This window comes from Cibotium barometz, chromosome 1 (assembly GCF_041138505.1).
Source record: "Cibotium barometz isolate CiBa-2024 chromosome 1, ASM4113850v1, whole genome shotgun sequence".
Taxonomy (NCBI): Eukaryota; Viridiplantae; Streptophyta; class Polypodiopsida; order Cyatheales; family Cibotiaceae; genus Cibotium; species Cibotium barometz.
In genome coordinates, this window is record NC_141046.1 from 27,259,931 (window position 1) to 27,278,083 (window position 18,153).

General features: G+C 46.0%; 1 protein-coding gene across 2 annotated transcripts in view; it reads right to left on the minus strand.

The window, feature by feature from the left end:
• The window catches only part of LOC147641809 (Transducin/WD40 repeat-like superfamily protein), a 43,640-nt gene that overhangs the window by 13,095 nt on the left and 12,392 nt on the right, over window positions 1–18,153 (minus strand). Inside the window, exons 8-12 of one of the 2 annotated variants that reach the window (XM_086799909.1) lie at window positions 12,939–13,076; window positions 12,714–12,857; window positions 12,515–12,623; window positions 12,385–12,445; window positions 12,229–12,304 (exon numbers count right to left, since the gene is read on the minus strand). In XM_086799909.1, the coding sequence (XP_086656035.1) occupies window positions 12,229–12,304; window positions 12,385–12,445; window positions 12,515–12,623; window positions 12,714–12,857; window positions 12,939–13,076 (528 nt within the window). The remainder of the gene's footprint in view (window positions 1–12,228; window positions 12,305–12,384; window positions 12,446–12,514; window positions 12,624–12,713; window positions 12,858–12,938; window positions 13,077–18,153) is intronic. The other variant, XM_086799916.1, reaches the window with a different exon arrangement.

Sequence of the window (18,153 nt, forward strand, 5' to 3'; positions counted from 1 at the left end):
GAAATCCAAGAATCTTTTTAGATTCGTGTGGAACAAATGTCATATCCTCGACATCTATGATTTCTTTAGGAGTAACTAACTGGTTTGTTCCACCCAGTACTTCCTTAAGTCTACTGACATGAAATACAGGATGAACTTTCACATGAGAAGGCAATCCAATTCATATGCAACTAAACCAATCCGTCGTGTAATACAAATGGTCCACAGTATCTAGGGAATAATTTCGAAGATCGACCTGTCCGTAAAGTCTCGGAATCTTTCGGAACTCACAAATACACCATCGTTCCTTCAGAGAACTCTCTAGGTGAACGATGTCTATTAGAATAAAATCTGTCTCAGTCTTGAGCACTTCTAATAGATTCCTTCGCAACTTGTAACATTTCTTGCATATCTTGCAAAAAAATTACGTGCTGCGTCATGCTAAAGTCCTGAGAATCCTACTGTAACAGGTGATCTAGGTTGAAAACCATACATAAGCATGAAAGGACTAAAACCTGTACTCGTATGCTTAGTACTGTTATAAGCAAATTCTAACAAAGGAAGATAATCCTCCCATGAACTCTGTCTTTTGGATACATATGAGGATGATCTGAGGAACTCAAATTCAAAGTTGTTTCCAACTTCTCAAAAAATCACTCGTAAACTTAGAGTCCCTATCACTAACTATGTCCTGCGATAACCCGTACAGTCTAAACGACTGCTCGATAAACCGCCGTGCTAATTACGTAGCTGTAATAGTCTTCCGAGTCGGTAAAAATCTAGTCATTTTTGTCAAGCGATCTACCACAACCCAAATAGAATCGTGGCCTTGATGCGTTCTTGGCAATCCGGTAATAAAATCCATGGAAATACTTTCCCATTTATTACCTGGGATTTGCAAAGGATGCAACAACCCAGCCTGTCTAAAGCGTTCAGCTTTATTTGCATCTTCTAAATATCCTTTCATCTTTGGCCAATAAAAAGTGTGTTCCACTAACGATAGCATCTTGTGTGCCCCAGGGTATCCAGCAGAAGGGGCGTCGTGACACTCCTTAAGAATCTTGGACCTAATGTCCGGGATCTGTGGTACACAAATTTTGTCATTACGGAATAGTAAACCATTCCGAATCATCCACTGGCCTCCTGCAGCCTGAATGGTAGACTGCTCAGTCATCGAGTCTTGGTCAATCAATGAGCTCCCGTCCTAGATCTTCTGCCAAAATGGACCAAAATAATTATCAGTCCTGTAAAGCCCTCTCAATGACTGAAATAAGTCAGTAGAAATCTTGGTGAACGACAAAGTATTCACCTCTCTAATTCGACTAAGCGCATCTGCAATACTATTCATGGACAATTTCCGATAACGGATCTCAAAATCAAAATCTTGCACTAACTCAGCCCAACGAGCTTTCCTTCCTCTCAAATCATCCGCATCACACACATACTTGATTGACTGATGATCAGTCAATACCACAAACTTGGAGCCATATAAATAATGTCTCCAAACTGAGAGCATGAATCACAGCATAAAGCTCCTTCTCAAGGGTTGGCCAACGAGATTGAGCATCGTCTAGCTTTTTACTTTCAAAAGCAACCGGTCGCTACCGTGCCCAAGGATTATCTAACCTAGAATCAAAACCCTAACAAGGCTTAATATACCCAACATCATATGCATTGCATGACCATGATAGATTGAGGCTATCAACTCACCACCCAACCATAGGTTCAGTGTCTTGAACCATCCTTAAGTTGCAAGTCTGATTCCCAAGCATTCTTGGTACTGAGATGAACCCAACCTAGCATCCCATACCACTACGCCAAACTAACTGCCTTGCAACTCCATGGCCATGGGATCTTGCATGTGTCCTTGGTATGTATCCCCAAGCCACTACGTGACTACTTGACCTCTTAAACCAAGGATAGCCAAAAGTGCCCATGAACAAGCTAGGGCACTATTTTAAAAGATTGATGAGAGGCCCAGCTTGAAATAGAGCAACCCCGATGGCATAGTCACTGGCATCAGTTTCAAGAACATAAGGCCGACTAGGATCTGGTAATGCTAAGATAGGTGCTTCCTTGACTTTATCTTTCAAAAGTCTGAAGGCCATATCCAAATCGTTATTCCAAGTGATAGGCGACGCTTTTTTCCTCATTGAGAGGCACAGCCGTTGATTCTTTTCCATAGAACAATTTTTGTCCGAAATTTACTTCATCTATCGAACTAAACAGAAATTGAGTCCCGATTTATGGATCCATCAGTCCAGCCTAACTCCATCCAGTCCCATGGATTAACCAACCGCCCAACCACTGTAGTGATGGGATCCAATTAGAAATTTGGTTAGGTTTTGTCCCGAGTACCAGGGAAAAGAGTTCCCATGCCCCCTAGCCAGAAGTTCATGCGTACTCCCGCACAGATTTTCGAAGAAAAACAACAAAACCGAGAAAAGAACGAAGTTGTTTCACTGTTCGCGGTATAGGCTAGTCCAGAACCTTCTGAACTCGGTCATAGTCAATGCTCAATCCATCTCTAGTGATCTTTTTTTTCCGAGAAAAGATCCTTTCATTAGTTATATAAAAAAACGCCCACTGGGCTACAAAACCCTCTCCTGCTCATAAGAAGGCAGAGCAGAGATCCAATCAAGGCAGCTAGGGAGACTCTCCCTAGGTGCAGAAAAGTACAAATAAACGTACCCAAAAAAAAGCTGAGAGGCTATATCATACAATAGGAGGGGGGAAAATCCACACAGGTGGCCTGTAGTGCCAGCGGGGGGTACCCGTGTGTAGAGTATAGAAAGGGCCGCTGCGCCAAGTGGTGTGGAAGGCCTGGCGCCGCAAGATCGCTCGATCCGAGTCGCCCCGAATGCGGTCACACTGTCCTCGTAGGGTGTGAATCAACTCCTGCCAGATAGCCCGAACAGTCTCTGCTGGTGGCTCCAGTCTTCTCTCAAAGGCCCTGAAACAACGGGCTCTCCAGGTGAACGATATGGTGAGGCTGCTGAGGAGCTCCCATTGTAGATCCCTCTCCTCTGTCCAGCCGGCGGACGAGAAATCCGGTGAAGAAACAAGGCGAGGCTGACCCCTAATGAATCTGATGGCCTGGCTGTCCTCCTCCGTCTCGTATCCCAGAGCAGGCCCTGACGAAGTCGACCATACAGCGGCTCCCCACGTATACATGCCCTCTGGAGAGAGGGGAGCCAAAATTCTTTGCACAATAAAAGTGCGAGAGAACTTGAGAGCTTGAGAGCTTGAAAACTTGAGAGATCTGTGGCAAGAAGCCCACTTAAGGGGTTTATATAACCTTCCCCAAAAGCAACTTGAGCTTTTGCTTTTGTGTTTTTATATATATATATATATATTCTGCTTTCTTTTATATAAAAAAACACACCTTTAAACCTTAGAGGGGCCTTTAAACTCTTTAAAAAAAAGTTTAATCTAAAAAAAACGAAACAGCCTAAATCGGCATTTCAATGCCTTTCTGGTTTTTTTTTCCCCCTCTTCCCTCCTGGATTTATCGTTGCCGGCGCCTGCGTTGCTGTCATCGGCCACCTGGCTGCCGTCCATGCTTTCTTGCCGGTGCCACTTCGTGCATGCGTGGCTGTCTGTGCCAGCCTGCTTGCGTAGGCATGGCCCTGCGTAGGCCTGGCCACAAGCCGGCGTAGACCTGTCAGCCTGGCCTAGGCGCCTGCCTACGTAGGCCTTGCCCATTGCCTACATAGGCCTAGCCGACTTAATGCATGCGCCTCCAACAGCCGGTAGCCCACGACCAGCACGCGACTGCCAACGATCACCTTCTTCGCATCTCTCGCTCGCTCTCTCTCTCTCTCTCTCTCGCGTTCAACCAAAAGCAAACATGCTTTTTTCTCTCTCTCTCAACAGTTCGTGCGACTGCACAAGCACCGAATCTAGCCTTCTCCTTGCAAAACAAATCAACCCTACTAGACCACCTTCTCCTTCACATACTGTTTGATGAAAAAGCACATACTATTTGAAAAAACAGCAGCATGCATAAACAAAACAGCAAGCTTCTCGAACACATACCTTTCTTCGACCTCATCTTCTCTACCTAACGACTTGCTCATTCACGAGGCATGCTATGATACCACTGTCAATACCCCAAAGGATCTCCTCGTAGAACGCTCCTGGTACAAGACTCCAAACCTACAAACAAACAAATAAACAAGAAGGGGGTGCAAGCCTAACTCACCTCCCAACCATGACAGCCGTGGTCAAGCCCACAGTCTTGGCTGTCCCCACTGAGCCACGAGCTGAGCTAACTAGGTTGACGTACCGACCAATCTCTACCTCGCGACGTCCCATACCGCCGCGAAGCTACCCTCGCGGGCCTCGAGATTGCTGTCGGCCTCGACTGCGTAGAGTAGGTGCACGCCAGTACTAGATCTAGGCTCCAGACCATAGAGCTCTCACAAATCTCGCGAGACTCTATATGACTAATGACTAACCTTGGCCACCCTTTTATAGGCTCTTGGCCAGTCATCGGACGCCCGCCCGTCCATACTTGGGTGCCCGCCCGTTAGTCTATCCCTAACTCAGCTCACCAATCAGCTTTCCTAGCTCCAAGCTTCCCCAAACCTCGAAGCTAGTCTTGTGTGCGAGTGCACACGGTAGATACACACTATGCACATGACAGTTTGTGCTCTTGAATGGCACCAGTTTGTGTGCATAGCACATGTTTTTGTGCGAGGCACTAGTTTCTTGTGCATGACACTTATTTAAGTGTCTTAGCACTTGGTTGGTGATTTTCATTGGCATATGATTATCTCATTGATATTGGTCATTGAGACACAATTGGCCCTTGTGCCTGTGTCTAGCATATCTTCCATGGAATTCTCGCCCATTTATTTTGGGACATGATTTTGATATTGGTATTATGGAGACTTATTTAGTCTCACCAATTTCTTTAGGACATGGATTCTTCAGTTATATTGGATTTTTGAGACTGTCTCGTCTCGCCCACTCGATGGGACATGATTATATCTTGAATATATGGCTTGAAGCTTAAAGTTGCGAACAACTTTTTGTTGCAATCTGGCTTCATCCGCCCCAACGTGTCGCCATTTGCAACACCGATCTTATTTGTCAAGAAGAAAGATGGGTCTTCTCGATTGTGTGTCGATTATCGTGCACTCAACAACCTGACTATCAAGAGCAGATTCCTGATGCCTCGAACTGATTATATTCTCGAGAGGCTGAATGGAGCAAAGGTATTCTCGAAACTTGACAAATACCACAGCTACATTTAACCGCATGATGATGCGTGTTTTCCGGGACTTGATTGGAAAGTGTGTGTTCATATTTTTGGACGACATACTGGTATTTTCAGTTACGGTTGAGCAGCATGACATTGATGTGGAGAAAGTCCTTAAGTTGCTGGAAAGCAACGAGCTCTACGTCAATGAAAAGAAGTCGGAATTTTATTTGTTCCAGGTGCATTACTTGGGATACATAATTAGTGCCGAAGGCATTCGACTTGATCCAGCTAAAGTGGCCGAGATTGTCAATTGGAAAATACCTCAGACAGCCTATGACATCAGATCCTTCGTGGGTATATGCCAAGCATACTACACCCACATAGACAAGTTTTCTGACCTCTCGGCAGATCTCACCGATCTGCTAAAGGGAGTGAAGACAAGAAGGCAACGGATTTGAATGACTCCACGAGCATTGGAGGCATTCAAGAACCTCAAGATGGCTTTATTAGAAGCGCCTTGTTTAGCACTTGCCTCATGGGACAAACCATTTCACGTGATCACCAATGCGAGTAACATCGCAATTGGCGGTGTGTTACAACATAATGGTCATCCAGTAGCTTACATGTCTCGTAGTTACTACCCGCAGAAAAAAATTACTCAATCTATGATCGTGAACTCCTAGCAGTTATACGGCCTTGAAATATTGGAAACATTTTCTATATAGACGTGACTTTGAGGTTCGCACTGACCATCATGCATTACGCTGGATTCAGACAATGCCAAGTGCACAGTGGAGTGATCGACAACACCACTGGAGTCAGATGTTCCGACAATTCGGTGGTATGATTGAGTACCTTCCAGGAAAGGCCAATCCAGTGGCCGATGCTTTGAGCAAGAAGGGACAAGTGACTTCGATTCAGACCACTAGACTCGATCTTATTGGTACAGGACTAGATGACATGAAGCACACGTACGCGGATTCCGAGGAATTCGGTACACAATGGAAACAGGCATTGGAAGCCACAGGACCATGCCACTTTCTGATACGCGATGGTTGGCTTTTCTACAAAGGCCAACTACGTGTCATGAAGTCGTTCAGGGTAGCTCTTCTCCATGATGCCATTACTGGTGGTCATAGGACATGAATTCGACTCTGGAGAAATTGGAACGGCAATATTATTGGCCAAAGATGAGACGAGATGTGTTTACATATGTACAACGCTGTGATATTTGTCAAAAGGTGAAAGCTCCTCGTGGAAAGAAGATAGGGTTGTTACAGCCCTTGCCAATTCCTGAGAGTCCTTTCCAAGATATTTCCATGGACTTGTCACGAATCTGCCTCCCAGTCCGAGTGAGCGTAATACGCAGTGCTTAACTATTGTTGATAGATTTAGCAAATTTGTTATGCTTATTCCTTGCAGGGCCAATGTGACCACCGAGGATGTTGCCCAGTTGTTCATTCGGCATTGGTACCCGATTGACGGATTCCTAGGACCATAGTGTCAGACCGAGATGCCAAGTTTACCAGTCATTTTTGGAGGGCATTGTTTGATAACTTTGGTACTAAATTGAATTTTTCCAGTGCATTCCACCCACAGACGGACGGCCAGACACAAATATACAATCAGTTGGCCTTTGATGTGCTGAAGTGTTATGTCCACGATCCGCAAGGTAAGTGGGAATCTTATTTGCCTTTAGTTCAAGCTGTTTTGAATGATTCTTTTTCTTCAGCTATTGGCAAGACTCCATATGAGGCAGCATTTGGAAGACCTTTCCAATCATTGTTGACCAGAACCTTGTCTTCAGTATCTGAAGCGAACAGAGTGACAGAGTCTTACCAGGAGATTTTAGAGGTAGTTAAAGACAGGTTGGCGGCGCAAGAGGCCTACACTCGACAGGCCAATAAAGACCGAAGGGATATGAAGTTTTCAGAAGGGGATTGGGTTTATCTTCGGATTATGAAGCAAAGGTTGAAGCAGGTGGGCAAGCAATGCCCAAAGTTGTTTTTCGGGAGCTTCGGACCTTTTCCCATCCGGGTGCCAGTCCGCGCTGTGAGTCTCCCTCTGGAATGATGTCAGTGATATTGTGTATCTGGTATGGCACCGGATGCCAGATCATTGTGTAGATAGGTAGGGTTTGATTATAGGAAAAGAGGCCAGCCCATAGGGCTACCCCAAGTCTTAGGGTGGGCATGGGGATGGTGTGAAACCACCCCCATGAGGGCCAGGAAGGCCCTGGCTCAACCCACCAGCCATGGAGAGGCTGTAGGACAGCCCCAGGGGCATGCCAGGGACAGCCGACAGTACATGAAGCATTTATATGGCTGTAGGGCAAGTATGGAGCAGCCCATACAGGCTGCCCAGCCCCCAATGTGCTTGTAAATTCAGTGCCCAGCCCTAGAGATTCAGGCGCATGATGCCCAGCCTGCCATGAAGTGATGCGCAGCATTTTCTATGATTTATTCAGCATTTAATGCTGATTTTCAGTCGTGGACAGAAATCAGTGCTGGCCGCCTGGATATGATGCTGGCCGACTACTGTTGGGAAGTCGTATAAATAGGTGAGCCATAATTCAGTTGTGTTATCTCATATTTCACCAAGTGCTCAAGCAATCCAAGGGGCCAAGACAGCCAAGGGCTTGCTAACGCAAAGGGGTGAAGGACTGCAGGTCAATGGCAGAGATTTCTCAACCAAGAAAGGTCAAGATTTCTGTATTTTCTTTTCAGATTTACATCATTCTAATAAAGCAAATACACCATCCGTGGTGGGGGCCCTACAGAGGGTATTTGGGACCCAATACTGTGTCCTCTCTTCTCTCCCTCTCTCTCTCTCTCTCTCTATTTTCTGCACATCTTCATTCAGTTTTGTGCGTTAATTCCGTCTCGAAAAGAGTGCTGATTTCTGAGCATTGAAGTTACCGATCTTCTCCGAAGCTTCCGCATGTTACACAAAAGGGTACATTTTGATGGTGACCAATTTTTGAAGGTGGACAATATTATTGAGGTTGGGCATCACATGTGTGTTTATTTGGCAACAAAGACTCCTGTAGAGATGGAATCGAATAGAAGCTGCCACACGTCTCCAGAGAAGAGAATTCCATTTACGTGGACCTTCCAAGAATCGACCACCCTGAATCCAGAAAGCAGGTTGTCACGGTCTCCCTTTCGCCATGATCGAACGGAAGTGAGCTGTGTGGCGTTTTTCCCAACGGCTGTGTTTCTTCCTCTCATTTTGCCATGATCAAATGAAGGTTATATGTGCAACTCTTTTCCAGGAGTCATCGTGCTGGCTGAATCGCTCTTCCCAACGGAAGTAACTGCTGCAAATAGCCGGCCATATACCTTGTACCTACAGGCTACAGCACAGCTGATCCCAGTTGATCTACCTGATCCTGCTGAGCGACCTTGTACCTGCAGCATGGCTGTTCCTAGTCATCGTCCCAGTTGTGTATGTGGTGCCTGCTGTACAACTCTCCCTTGTACCAAGGTATTTTGCTATAAAACTCTTCTACAACTGCTACCTAGTGTACCATCTTGTACGGCTGCATCTTTCTGCTGTACCACTTGTACTAGAGCATATCTGGATCACATACGGGCTGGGCGCTATACAGCAGCTCTTGGACGGAGCATTATCTGCAGGCAGATTCTGTATTGGAGTCTTCCAAGAACCTTCACATGGTTATTGGTCACCATCCAGCTGGCCCAAGTATGAACATAGTCCAATATCCAAGCTGAAGGTGGACTTTTACTCAGAGAGATTCTAAAGCTGAACACCGTGACCAACATATCCAGAGAAGTCCTTCCAAAAAGGGAAAGGGATTTGGAAGATTAAAAGGGAAGGAAGTGTAGACTTCCTTTTTGTTGGAGGCATTCTAGCAGAGGACAGTTTATCCTTGTGGTGTGGTTTGGATAAGCTGTCTCCTGTTGTTTGTCATTGTGTTCATGTATGTACTGGAAATTTGGTGCAAGAGCACCCTCATACTTGTACCAAAGAAATACTCCTTGGAATGAAGCTTTTCCTAAGGGGGGGCGGCCTGTTTCGGCCCAAGTGATGTGTTGAGAGAGGTCAACTTTTCTTCAATGTGAAATTTCTCATTTGCTTGCAAGTGTATCCAAGCTAGGATCGGTACTACTTGGGTGCCCGCGCTGTTACAGTGCAGGTGTGGGTGGAAGGCGATGATGGTGCGGGCAGCTATTCGGAGTAGATGGAGGCAGGCAGCCCACGGTGGAGAGGCTTGGACAAGCCGCTGATGACGCGAAGACCTACCGGGAGCTGGACTCGCATGTGCGCCGCAGAGAGGAGATGGCCTCGTACCTCTGGCAGCGCGGAGAGAGAAGACAGTAGCGAAAGCAGAAGAGCGGACAGTGCCCGATTGCGAGGCCTCTGAGGGCGAAAAAAGATGGGCTGGACCAGATGAGGGAGAAATTCAGAGTGGGGAGTGAAACCGGCAAGGGGTCCAGGCGCCCAACGCTGCCTGGTAAGGTGGCGGCTCAGCCGAGGTCTTTGCCCCCCAGTCCACCCAACCAGCTGAGTGGTGGCGCTAAGCTCAGCCCCGCCAGCACCCTATCATGGGGGCCGCTATACGGGCGGCACAAACTGGCGGCGGAGGGGTGGCGCAGGACCAGTGAAGAGAGTAATACGGGCACGAGATTCGACAAACTCTCGAGCACAGGCGAGTGCTCTAATATCAATTGTAGGATCAGGCCCTAAGGTGTAGGCTAGCGCTGCTACGGTGGGTGGAACTCCATGGTGACTATGGGTAGAGAGAGACAGAGAAAGAGAGAACCAAGCTAGAGTAAGACAATGATTGCACGACTCAATATGATTGATTGATTGATAATGATCGGTATGTACAATGCCTCTTTAACATTTGTAGGTATAAAACCTTATCTTATGACTCAACACAATCTCACATACACATGTGTTGCCACATGGCACACTTATCTTATAACCTCATAAGAGGTGGTTCACGTGCATACACACACAATAACACATATAAAGGCTTATCACCCAACAAGAGAGCCCAGAGATAAGAGGAAGCAGGCCGATACAGGTGGCTAAGGCTCATAATTAATAAATCCATGAATACTGGCTATTTATGATTGGATGGTGTTATTTATAGCAGTAGTAGGCACTATATAAGTGAGGTATGATTGATTATCATTAATACTCATAGTTGGTCTGTACCTGGACCACGCATAGTCATCCTCCTGCCGTGGACATGGTGGGTCATAGATAGTCTTGCCAAGGGCCTGTACAAGCAAGCTCTAGTGGTATGGGATGCAAGGGCTGATTTGGCATGGATTTGTGGGAGTGAGCTTTTTCCCCTAGCTCCAGGGAGGTCTGCAGATGCGAACCGTGGTTGGGTGGTGAGCTTGCCTTCACCCTTTCTATTTGGTTAGTACTAACCTTGTGTTTAGTCTGTGATTTAGGTTATCTTCTTGGACGATCTTACAAGAATCAACTCGTAAAAGAAGCTCTAAAAAGTCACAAATAGCCACCTAACACGTGGAAATCAGATTGACACAAGACCCTAGAGAGAACAACAGAGGGGAAAAGCAAGTTTTAAATGGTAAAAGGGCTGGCTCAAACACAACAATGGCTGGATGATAAAAAAGCACATGTTGGGTACAAGCACATCATCTCTTCACCATTGTCAAGCTCATCAGGGCCATCATCGACTTCAGGAGATCACCAACCAAAAAGCTGCAATTCTTGTCCACCCACTTTTTCTCAGCCAAACGTAGGCATCCACACCTGTCCACGACTCCATGACCTGCTCACTGCCCTGTACAGCCATTTATCCACCTGTACTAATGTTTCTACATTGATTTTATCCACCTGTACTAATGTCTCTACATTGTAAAGCCATTCGTACAGCTGTACAAACTGTACAGCCTGACATCTGCTGCCTGTACCGTAAGCTCTGCAACAATCAACCAACACGTCTTTGCTTTGTTACTAGTGTTAAGGTCCCAAAACTTGCAACATCACCTATGGTTAGATTTCTTATTGAGGAACATGACGAAGCTGCTCACCGCCCAACCATAGAACCCCTCAAGCTTACCCCCAAGCTGGAGGTCTAGAGACGTAGCTCACACGTGCAGTAAGCCCTGGAATCCCATATCAGCAAGACACACCCCTCACATATCGACACACGGAGTAGACTATGCTAGGCCATGTGTCCAAGACTAGGATGCGCTCCCCTTGAACTGAGTACTTTTATAAATTAGAAATTATAATTAGCCATTGCCTCTAATTCACACTAGACCTCCCCTTTAGATTCCCCATCTCCACGCCAAGGTTAAGCTAACCCAACCATTACACCCGTTAACCTGGCCTTGGGCTTTAAGATGTAGCAAATAGGCTTCTCGAGACACTATCTCCAAGGGAGTCTTCTAGACACAAACACAAACATGGAATCCACTTGCATGGGAATGGCCTTGCCCCGAAACACACAGTGGGAGCAGAATCTACTAGGGAGACTTCCATAGGAGAGGGATTTATTGGGTGCCTTCCTCTTCATCCTCCTTCACGGAAGAATTCTCATGGTTTTAAAAAGGATGAAGGCGGCAGAGTAATTTGGATCAGAGTTCACTTCCAGCACTAGCTTCTCTGCATACAGTGTGGAGGAATCTATTAAAGAGAGCGCTGTGCAAGTTATCACCAAAAAGGAGTTTACCTGCCCGGAAATGGTCTTTGCTTGAACGGAGGGGACACTACTTGAAAGCCATTGAGGCCTCTTCAAGGGCCCCCTTCTCCATAAAAGAGTTCTCATGGTTTTCAAGAAAATCAAATCAGCAGGAGGCTAGTGTGCACTCCCAGGATTGCGTTGGAGGAATATGTCGAAGGTGCTGTGCATGTATGAGGAGCTTGGGGCACAATGATTTCACTATGCACCTTAGACTCCTACCAGTGTATACATGCATTCAACAAATGAGGCAATGACGAGGGGATGCAGTACAAAGCATATTGGATCGTGCAAGTAACATATGCTTCCTTCAGAATGACAACACCGGGTATTGAATCAACACAAATACCTTGCTTCTTATATCCCATAGCTTGACTGAGCCATCATGGGAAGCTGACAATATATGGTATCTCGATTGTTGATGCCTGTAATAAAAAAAAGAAATGAAAGTGAGAATAGAAGGAAAAATTCAACTATCAACCGCATTCAACTACAATGCACATACCATTTACATGCAGTAATCCAAGCCTTGTGGGACGAGAGCTGAAGGACAGGAGTATTAGTGCCTGTAACGAAAGTCCACAGGTCAAAAACTTTTCAATTCCCAGGAAAAACAAAACTAAAGGAATTGTTACCTGGCATGCGAGGATCCCAGATCCTCAAAACTGGGTCTGCTCCACCAGCTGCAAACAATGCCATGTTTTCCCCTCCCAGACTAAGGCAGTGCAATGCTTTGGTACCTATCTGTGAAGGTCCAAACAATAGGTTTCCAGCAAAGAATATGAAGGCCTCTTAGTTTTGACCTGCATACAATGAACCATTTCACTCCCTTACCAAGGTTTCTGTATTAATGCTGGTCTCTGCATCCCAACTCCGAATGGACTGATCCCACGAAGCCGACACAATTGCATCTCTTTCGCCCCAAATGACTTCTGAGACGCATTGTGTGTGTCCCTCCAGAGTGGTGCTTGGACTAACCTGATTCAATAATTGATTTAAAAGACATTAAATAACCATGACTTCAACTACAATCGCCTTCCAAAAAGCTAGGTGTTCCACCTCAATCTCCTGAACCTCAGCAGATTTTGAAGACTCATCCAGCTTCCTCTTTTTGTTGTAGACAATGTTGTCCTCCGTACTCAAATCTTCTGGGATTTTCCAGAGCTTTAATGAGCAATCCCACGACCCTGAGCAGACCTGAAACAGAACCTCCACTTCTTCAGCCTTCGTGAAGCAGCAGCCAAGACAAATCCTCAACTTTATCCAAAAAAAAAAATGGAACATCATCCTGAGGCTGTTTATAGAAAAACGTCAGTCCATCAGATGGGTGGTAGACTTTGACAGGGAATATCCCTCATCCAAGGCTGATGCAAGGTCAGCATGGGGCCACCAGCTTGAGGGTGTGGAGAAAAGCAATTTCCTGAAAAGTGCTAGGTGCATAGGAAAAGCTTGGAAAGTGCTTATTTTGGGGACTTAATGTTAAATTTTCTGATAGCAGACCTATGAAGTACATAGATGTTTGTTTTTTGAAACCACATTGGAAAGAAAAGCGTAGCTTTGGGAAATTATAAGTGTTAGTTTTAACACTCATGAAAAAGCATACACCTGCAAAAAGCTAACATTTGGCTTTTGTGCAATTACAGATTTTTCTCTATTTGTAGAAGGAAAAGGCATGCTTTTGAAAAAGCAAGCACTAGCACAAGTGCCATTATTAGTTTGCGGGAAGCATGCATAAAAGTGCGGGTGTATGTAGGCCAAACTCGTATTTTAGCTATTTTCGCAAATAAGAGAGTACACAAAAAGCAAACTTGCTTTTCCAGTGCAATGCTTGCTTTCTCCTGAGACCAGAATCCTTCTCTATCGCATTGGCTATAAAGATTAGGAGACTTATGATGCTTTCATATGTGAACAGGTCCTCTATTCTCCTTTTTAGGCGCTACATGACAGGAGATTCCTTTCAGTTTTCCAAGGCGTGAAACCATGAAGTTACCTTCTTGATTCCTCTCTTCTCTTTCCCAAATGACGACTCCTCCAAAGGTCAATGATCGCATGGACCCATAGAACTATGAGGATTATGGGGAGTGAACTACAGGTTGAATGTGAACTGGTCCTTTTTTCTCCCATTCTAGCACTGCATGACGTGAATCTCCTTTCTGTTTTCCAAGGCGAGAACTCATGAAGTTACCATCTTGATTCCTCTCTTCTCTTTACTAGTTGCCTCCTCATCGGGATTGGTTCGAGGACTTTACTACCAGGACAGGTAATATCACTTTGGGTGATTCTTCTTCCGTGCCAGTTCATGAACGTGGCACCATCCCCATCTTCTGCTCCTCCAAGGACAAGAGGTACTTCTCTGACGTTCTGTACATTCCAGATTTGGAATTTACCCTTTTGTCAGTGAGTGCTCTTACAGCTCAGGGTGCAGAGGTGATCTTCTCTCGTCACGATATTACTATTGTTCGTGATAAGGCCAGAGTACCAAGCTAAAAGAGCAGAAGGCGCAAATACCGGCTCTGGAAGAGCGCACCCGTTCTCCAGCTCTGCGTTTTCCGTCTCCTCCTCCCTCTCCCTTCGTTTCTCAAATTCTAGATTCTCTACACAGGGACCCTTTCGAAGGGTCATGACCGCAACCGAGTTCGATGCTTGAGTTGCAGATGCGTGCATTGGAGATCCGACAACGTGACGACGACGCCATGCGACGCGGGGAACATGAGCGATACCTTGCGGCTTTGGACGCAAGACTGACACCAACAGCTTCCTCAAATCATTTTCCCAAGAAAATGAATTTCAGTAAGTATAATGGTAAACTCGACCCCACAACTCTTTATTCATGGTTGCATCAATTTGAAGCTTACTTTGCCGCAGATAGAAAAAATGATACTAACATGGTGATCTTAGCTAGTTGGTACTTGGAAGGTGAGGCCATTCCTTGGTGGACCCAGTGGGCTCATGCCCACACCAGATTAGGTATGGTAGCTTATGTTTGGGACGAGTTTGTCCACGACCTTAAGCAACGGTTTCTTCCACCCCATTACCTTGAGCAACTTGAAGACGAGTTTAGGGGAGCGCGTCAGAATGCGCAACCAGTCCTTCAGTTTGCCAATAAAATTTTGAACTTATGTTTGCAGTTAGGCTTATCTGATACAGACAAGAAAGGGCAATTCTTGTAAGGCCTTGACATGCAAATCCAGTGGGAGGTGCGTATGTTTAGGCCAGCCACCTTCGAAGACGCACTCTCGCTTGCATAGAGTGCAGAAATAAAGACCAAGAAAGGGCAATTCTTGTAAGGCCTTGACATGCAAATCCAGTGGGAGGTGCGTATGTTTGCAGTTAGGCTTATCTGATACAGACAAGAAAGGGCAATTCTAGTAAGGCCTTGACATGCAAATCCAGTGGGAGGTGCGTATGTTTAGGCCAGCCACCTTCGAAGACGCACTCTCGCTTGCATAGAGTGCAGAAATAAAGACCAATGGCGGAAAGCCCAAGACTTCCCAGTCAGCTACTCCCAAGGCTACCACCTCGGGGAAAAAAGGCGAGAACCAGACAGGGTCTTCCCAGGGACAGAGCACGGGAGCCTCTGGCTTCAAGAACTCAACCAATGCGCCCAAGCTTACTCCAGACCAGAAAGCGGAGACAGGCAAGACTGGTGGCAAGTTGAGTGCTGAGGAGATTGCTCAGTACAAGGAGGGTAGGCGTTTCTTTTGTCATACAAAAGGACACACTTCTCGGGAGTGTCCTAAGAAGACTACCGCTCCAAAGACCGCCACCTCAGCCTCCACGGATTCAATGGTGAGCCCAGCTCCCACACAGACCCAAGTGGTCGTCCCTAGTTCTTCGAATCCCAATGCTTTGGTTGGAGCAATCATTAGCCGGGAGCTCGAAGATAAGCAGAAGGGCGCCCATAACCAGGAGTATGAGCGCAATGAAGTCCTCAAGACCTTTGGTTACATTAGTGACCAGAGAGTCGTCGTCTTGTTTGATAGCGACAGCACAAGCCGCTTGACGTGCCCGTTTCGTCTTGACTTCGATGGACAAGCAAGTTGAGGGTTTTAGCACATGATGACGAGCGTCAAGTATGAAGCTCTTGGTGCTAAGTTAGTTATTCGGGACAGAGAGTTTGTGCGAAATTCCTTCCTGATGTCAAGTGGAACAAGCACACTTTCAAGATTAGCCGGAATGTGTCCAACGCCCTAGTGAGCATTAAGTGTAAGCCAGGAATCCCGAACTTTCCGCTCATCAACCAATTGTAGGCTAAACGAGCAATCACGAAGGACGCACATTGTGCGATGATTTACATCTACACTGCCCAGACGGTAGCCAGTGCTTCCAAGAAGTCTTTGGCTCTCCATAAAAAGTTTCAGAAGATTTTTCTTCGGGACAATCTCCCTCCCCAGCTCCCCCCGTCCAGACCGAAAGACCACAAGATCGATCTCCTCCCAAGCTCGGAACTCCCAAGCAAGTTTCCATATCGCCTTTCCAAAGAAATGGAATCAGAGTTGGACCGCCAACTCCAAGAATTGTTGCAATCTGGCTCCATCCGCTCCATCGTGTCGCCATTTGCAGCACCGATCCTTTTTGTCAAGAAGAAAGATGGGTCTTCTCATTTGTGTGTCGATTATCGTGCACTCAATAAGCTGACTATCAAGAGTCGATTCTCGATGCCTCGAATAGATTATATTCTCGAGAGGCTGAATGGGGCTAAGGTGTTTATGAAACTCGATTTGAAGAGTGGGTACCACCAGGTGAGGATTGTTGAGGGGGACATTCCCAAGACAGCCTTCCGTACGGAACGGGCCCACTATGAATTTGTGGTCATGCCTTTTGGCTTGACGAACGCCCCAACCACATTCAACCGCATGATGATGCGGGTGTTCCGAGAATTGATTCGAAAGTGTGTGTTCATATTTTTAGACGACATACTAGTATTTTCTTTCAGCTACGGTTGAGCAACATGACATTGATGAGGAGAAAGTCCTGAAGTTGCTGGAAAGCAACGAGCTCTACGCCAATGAGAAGAAGTCGGAATTTTATTTGTTCGCGGTTCATTACCTTGGATATATAATATTGCAGAAGGCATTCGACTTGATCCGGCCAAGGTGGCCGAGATTGTCGATTGGGAAGTGCCACAAACTACTTATGACATCAGATCCTTTGTGGGTATATGCCAGGCATACTCCACTCACATAGACAAGTTTTCTGACCTCTCGACGGATCTCACAGATCTGCTAAAAGGTGTCAAGACTAAAAGGCAATAGATTCGAATGACTCCACGAGCGTTGGAGGCATTCAAGAACCTCAAGGTGGCTTTATCAGAAGCGCCTTGTTTAGCACTTGCCTCATGGGACGAGCCGTTCCATGTGTTCACTGATGCGAGTAACATCGCAATTGGAGGTGTATTACAACAGAATGGTCATCCAATAGTTTACATGTCTCGTAAGTTACTACCCGCAGAAAAGAATTACTCAGTCTACGATCGGGAACTCCTCAAAATTATACTAGACATGATGGTCTTTACCTTATAATTCCAAGGACCATGACTACCCGTATGTGCTGCACAGGCCTTGACAGCAGCCCACAAGGCGGCCACGCCAATAAAGCATTGTAGGTAAGAACACGATAAACAAAATAAGCATTTCATGCTTATTAAACAGGTTGTGGGTCTTTTTCAGTAAACCGACCCCTGATAAACCAACCGACCAACATCATGAAGGGGTAATAATACCCAAGGCATAATTCAGTTCATTTATCTCATAATTCACAAGGTGCTGAAGCTAACTCAAGGGCCACGACAGCCAAGGGAGAAGCTAAAGCAAGGGTGAAGGATTGAAGGTCAAGGACAGAGATCTATCTCAGCCAAGAAGGTTTAGGTTCAGTCTTTTATTTCAGATTTTGCATCATTCTCATAAAAGCAATTACACCATCCGTGGTGGGGGCCCTACAGAGGGTATTCAGGACCCAACACTGTGCCCTCTTCTCCCTCTCTCTCTCTCTCTATTTTTCTGCACATCTATATTCAGTTTTGTGCGTTATTTTCGTCGTGAAACGTGTGCTGATTTCTAAGCATTGAAGTTACCGATCTCCCCCAAAGCTTCCGCATGTTACAGTGGTACTTTGGACTTTGGCATCTTCTATGGCCAAGGGTGCACTCTTCTTGGATGGTCTAATTCAGATTGGACTGGAGATCCGGGTACTCGGCATTCGACCACTGGTTGTGTTTTTTCACTTAGGTCGAGAGCCATTTCATGGAGCAATAAAAAGCAGCCTATTGTGGCGC